General features: G+C 35.5%; 1 protein-coding gene across 1 annotated transcript in view; it reads left to right on the top strand.

The window, feature by feature from the left end:
* LOC110445950 (neuropilin-1-like) overlaps positions 1-6,043 on the top strand; it is a 42,121-nt gene that overhangs the window by 25,596 nt on the left and 10,482 nt on the right. Inside the window, exons 2-6 of the mRNA XM_021490846.1 lie at positions 431-553; positions 818-1,068; positions 2,408-2,498; positions 4,477-4,605; positions 5,456-5,543. Of these exons, the coding sequence (XP_021346521.1) occupies positions 431-553; positions 818-1,068; positions 2,408-2,498; positions 4,477-4,605; positions 5,456-5,543 (682 nt within the window). The remainder of the gene's footprint in view (positions 1-430; positions 554-817; positions 1,069-2,407; positions 2,499-4,476; positions 4,606-5,455; positions 5,544-6,043) is intronic.

The following is a 6,043-nucleotide window of genomic DNA, read 5'->3' on the forward strand; positions in this document are numbered from 1 at the left end:
GTAAACTGTTTCTGTCAAATAGTAGCTCCGATCAATAGTTGTATAATCTGAAACCAGGGTTGACAGCTAGCTATAACAGGTGTTCTTTTGTTCTTAAAAGTCTTTACCGAAATGCTGTGACCTGCTTTTAGTTTAAGAAATAGTTTGTTACATTTCATATGCTCTTGTATGACCCCTCTCTTTATATCAGAATGGAATATACAACAAGTACATGTTACATCAATTGTTAACGCTCCTAACTATTGTCTTGGATTGTCTTTTTGTGGACCGTCCTTAATTGAGCAAAGCTGTTGAAAGGACGTTAAACAATACTAAACCAAACTAACCGAACCAAGCTTTTGTGGAATGTAATTTGAAGAATAATTATACCTGTTCAATAATGTATATAAACATACGGTTTTTTTATCTTTGGAAGTTGATTTCTTTTCAGATACTGCATGCAGCTTCGAAAATGATCTATGTGAATGGATTGCTGTGAATTTGACTCGATCGCGGTATCCAAACGCTTTAGCTACCACTAACAAAAGTGGACCAAGGCAAGCCGAGAACGGCCGTAAGTATTTGCCGCATAGTTTTCTCATACAACAGCAGTGCAATTGCATGGTAGCATCAGGGGAGAGCACTATATCAATCTAAATCTCAAAATTCATACATTGTAACTGACATGCAAAAAAGTAATCAATGGAATCCAGTTAAAATAACGAACATTGTATAAAATTTGGCTTGTGGCAATAATACAACGAAGTAAATATATACTAAATTTTTATTTTAAAGCTGGTGTTCTAATTTACATGTTTATTAAACGATGTCTTGCAAGATTTCTACATATATCTGGACACAAATAACATTATGGCCGGGGAAACACACACGGGAAGACTCAGCAGGGATAGTTTGATGGTGCCCGCCGGCTCCGGTGACATCTGTCTGCGCTTCTGGTACCACATGTTTGGGGAGACGATGGGAAGACTGGATGTTTTATTGAACGATGAGGTTGTGTGGTCTAAGTCTGGAAATCAAAGCAATATATGGCATTGTGCTACAGTTGATATAAACTCATCGCAATCTGAGGTATATATATATATATATAATTGACCCCTATATCAATACCGCTGAAGACATTCTGTCTTGATCAGTACATACATGTATACATAGTTTATGGTCCATGGTCCTGGTAGCATTGTCGTTACATGTCTCACAGTACTCTGTCTAACAAGAGATCCAAGAAAGAACCTTGGCGCACACCATGAAAGGATTTTAATCAGATCTACAAAGGATGATCTGTTGTACCTTCTTTGCTCTTCATTTCCCTTCAAGGTACTATTACCTTCAGTCCAATGTTGGAAATACTAAATAGGAACCGTATACATAAATAAACCTTGCAATGTTATATGTGATTGTATAAGAATTACATTACTTAATGCAAAATGCTAAAAATGTGTATTTCGGACTTAATTAGAAGTGATATCAATGAAGCGTGAATTCTGTTTATTGCCAGTGCTATTTTTTAAAAGGGGGTCAAGGGGAACTAACATATAAAATTTGAGAAATAGCGATAACAAACTTTAACTCTCAAAATTAAAGATGGTTGCCGGTTTGCCATTTTGTGTTTGCTATATATTTCTCAAAAGAAAACTTGCACAACTCGAGACAATGGGGAACCTACATATCAAATTTGAGAAAAATCCCTCCAAAGCTTTCTGAAAAATAGAGGAAATATTAAACTGTCAAAATCAAACATTGCTGCCAGTCGGCCATTTTGTTAATTCAATCAGTCTCAACAGTAAACATGTATAATTTGAGACCAAGGGGAACCTATATATCAAATTTGAGAAAGATCCTTCAAACACTTCCTTTGAAAAAACGATACCAAATCTGAACTATCCAAATCCAAAATGGCTGCCTGTCGGTCATGGTTTTTATTTGGTCAGTCGAAACGAAAACAAAAGGATCAGAGGGACTGACATATGCATTTTAAGAAAATTCACTCCTGAACTTTATGAGAAATAGCGATAACAAGAATTATTTAAGGACGAACGACGGACAGTGAACCACGCACCATGGACGACAGGCGATTTGAAAATCCCACCAACTGATGATAGTTGGCTAAAAATCAATACAATTATCGATACGTATCTATTATACATCGGGCTTGTTCTGTTCCATCGATCTCAAGTGCCTGTTGTGGTGAGCAATTATCTGAGATCGTATATTACATATGATACATGTAATACATATTTTAAATAGTCTTTGTTTTCTCTGAACACAACACATTATTCGAACTAGCCATAACGGTAAAAGTTATCTCTAACACTGTCACGAACCTTAGTTTGTATCTGTACATTTGCCCCGCTGAGGACCGTTCATTGGTGATAAAGTTGCATGGTGTTCGTGGTTTTTATTGTTGCAGATATCATTTGTAGCTTCCATGGGAAGGGATGTATACAGCATAATAGCCCTTGACAATATTGACGCTTTGAATACCAAATGCACCCAAGAAAGTAAGTTTGTATAGAGCTTGTATTCAGTAGACATTGACTTTAAATTCCAGATGTTTGTAAGATATCATATACCGACATTTTGGTGAATAACCATTTATTATTGGATGATGACTATGCACGTCCATGTATTAATTTCCAACAGACCATCGCTCTTCCAAAACTCTCCACCGCAAACGTAAATAAGTGAACCGCGGGACTAGTTTCGTTTGTCAAATTACAACATTTAATTTTGTATGTATTTGAAGACTTTCTAGCGGACAGAAAAAGAAAGGTTTCTATCTAACATCTAGATCTACCTAAAGCTGTCGAACTGGCGGTCAGGATGTTCTACTTAACTTACCGAGAAGGTGACTCGAAATAGTGTTTGTAAATCCGTCAAATGCTGATTTCATGTGTTGACGAGCGATGTCGATAGATTTGGTGGATTTGATTGATTGAAATAAACATCTGGTACAAAGCATGACGTCTGTGTGTATCCTCTGTTGGCCAAACGGCGACTGAACATAAAAAGTCCTCTCAAATATATCTTGGTTTAATACACAAAATAGGACAACTGTCCACATGGTCACAAGGGATAAAACGTGTCGCTAGTTGGGAAAGGAAATAAGCGTATAGACATCGTGTGACAAATTTTAGCGCTCGCAAAAGAACAGCTTAATTTTGAAATCACTGTATACCAGACATTTTTGCCCAGTCTAACTTTTGCCCTTCGCCTGTAAAATTCATCTTCGCCTAGTGTTCATTTCGCCTTTCACATTTAATTACTATGTATATTGTATTGTTGACTGACGTTTGCTGTAATGATAAATTCGCCCACATTACACAGGGCAAAAAAAAAAAGTTAAACTGTAACGAAAATTCCCCGGTAGACAGTAATTAGATTATCTAGATCACCTTGCTTATCTTAGGTTTAGACACTGAGGTAAACACGAAAAAGATTTTCAATATATTTTACTTGGTTTAATAGATATGATTAACATCTGTTTGTATATTATGGTGGAAAAAGGGAACACAGTATTCGAATATTTGGGGAAAAAAATAGTTAACTCAGGCCGCGAACTCAGGCTGTAAGTGGCCTTCGTTAATTGTTTTTACCAACATGTCCTTAATTACCTTCGGTAACATATTCCACCCATATACTAGCACATACGTTTATTATTTCCTGGTCAATCATGTAGTAATTTACAGACTGTGTATGCCGTTATTTCTTTTTTCTGATTGTTGTTTTGAGCAAAACAATTATGAACCTTTAAGTTAACTTTACGACTAAAGTTGATATTGTCTAGTTTGTAATGAATCTCTCTTGCCACTGGTCATCTCCTGCTCATTTCTGTATTTAACTATGTGATCCTACGTTAAGTGGCGTAGAAAGGTTTGACCACTTGTAGGCTTACACTTGACGTTTTATAAACACGATACCTGACTACGTGAACACGTGATGTGTCTGACCAATAGGATGAAAGTTCTAAACAATGCCGTATTAGTTTGAAATATAAATACATGTATGTGCTGCGTCCAACACAGAAAATAATTTAATCAAGAGGAATCACCAAACAACTGGTCGCTTTATCATAAGGAAATTGTTTAGAAAATGACGCATTTAGATCAACTATATATCAATGGTTTGACCGTTAGCATTTGTGATGAATATGATCAGGATTACTTTTAATTGTATCATAGACATGAGTCTAGTTATACATGTTTTCATTTTCTTCTCATTTACACGGTGTTTTTAAGAGATTTTACTTAAAATGTAAGAAATTGATTCTGATCAATGTTAAAATTCCATGTTTAATATTTCAACGGTGAAGTTAAAGTAAACTATATATATACTATAACTAGTGGTGCTTTCATTATTTATTTCCGATGTACAAAATCGGATACGTTCGAGGCTGATTTTAACCTTTATGTTTATTTACATTGTATGTTCCGCATTACACTGTAAAATATAGCAATACAATACCGTTTTTATATCTAGAGTGTGAGAGCCTCCACGAGTTAACGACAGTTAAAACTGAAACCTCGCAGCCATCAACAACACAGCGAACTACGGAAACACCACCTGGTGTCACGACTTCATCAACATCTACACCAATAAACCTCGAAGGTAGCTCTTGTTTCCTCTTGTTTCCTCTTGTTTTCTCCAAACATGTTATCAATTTCTTATCCCACTTTATTTCCCTTTATTATCGACCACTCATATCTTTGATCCAAAGAGCGTTCATATATTACAATAGATACAACACCATGTGCGTGCTCTAATTATGACGCCTTGTTATTCTTGTCAATACGACGCTTATCACAAGCAAACTATTCACATCAGCTTCAGACCAAGAACTCAAATGACCATACCTTGAAACAAAGTTCCGTTATTTTATTTCATTGACGAAACATAATGTATTCAAAAACATAGAAATGATCAAAGATCAATATAGCTTTTGTTAAATGATAACAAATTATAATATAAATGTACGACTGGAGTGACATTTTTTTCAGTCTATGATTTGTATCGGTCCCATAGATAAAGTTAAAATATATATACAAAGTTGTACATTCCATTGGTTAAGTAGGAAAGTAGGAAAGTAATCATTCCGCAGAGGGTTCGCATTGGTCGCCTCAAACTGTCATGGAATGGGTCACAGTGGGCCTGCGTGCCACCAATACGTACAAGTAGACAAAGATGATTTTCTATGTCATTTGGCTCCAGGCCTGCTGATGAGATATGCTTTAATATAAGCATATTCATCTTTTATTAGATTTTTTAACTGCGTATTTATTTCATGTTTGTGTCTTGATAAAGGTCAGATTGCCTTTGTCTGCACTTTCATTGAAAATACCAAGTCTTTAATTGTATTTCTGGTGTCAAATGAACTTTTAATTTTTGTCACCGACTTGAACAATCAAATCACATAATTATACAATAACGAATGATAACGTTTAAACTTTTCGTATTTCAGAGTTTATACCGTATATAGTCGGAGTTCCTGCTGCTATACTTGTAGTAGGGGCGGTTATTCTCTGTGTTTGTCTGAGGAAACAAAAACTGTAAGTACGCGTTCAGATCTAGTTTTCATCTTTGATGTTTTGACAAATGTACACAGTAAGATCCTAGTTGTTGCGATTGAAAATGTGCTTGCGCAAAATAGCATAGATACCGATTTGTATTTTGTCATGACAAAGTCTTTGTGAACATAAAAGGATAGAGTCCTATTTTACCATTACCTAACAACATAAATTTGTATGTAAACATCAGGATAGAGTCCTCTATTACCATTGTCCTAACAACATTTGAATGTAAACATCAGGATAGAGTCCTCTATTACCATTGTCCTAACAATATTTGTATGTAAACATCGGGATAGAGTCATCTAATACCATTGTCCTAACAACATTTGTATGTAAACATCGGGATAGAGTCCTCTATTACCATTGTCCTAACAACATTTGTATGTAAACATCGGGATAGAGTCCTCTATTACCATTGTCCTAACAATATTTGTATGTAAACATCGGGATAGAGTCCTCTATTACCATTGTCCTAACAA

Source organism: Mizuhopecten yessoensis, unplaced genomic scaffold, assembly GCF_002113885.1.
Source record: "Mizuhopecten yessoensis strain PY_sf001 unplaced genomic scaffold, ASM211388v2 scaffold2429, whole genome shotgun sequence".
Lineage (NCBI taxonomy): Eukaryota > Metazoa > Mollusca > Bivalvia > Pectinida > Pectinidae > Mizuhopecten > Mizuhopecten yessoensis.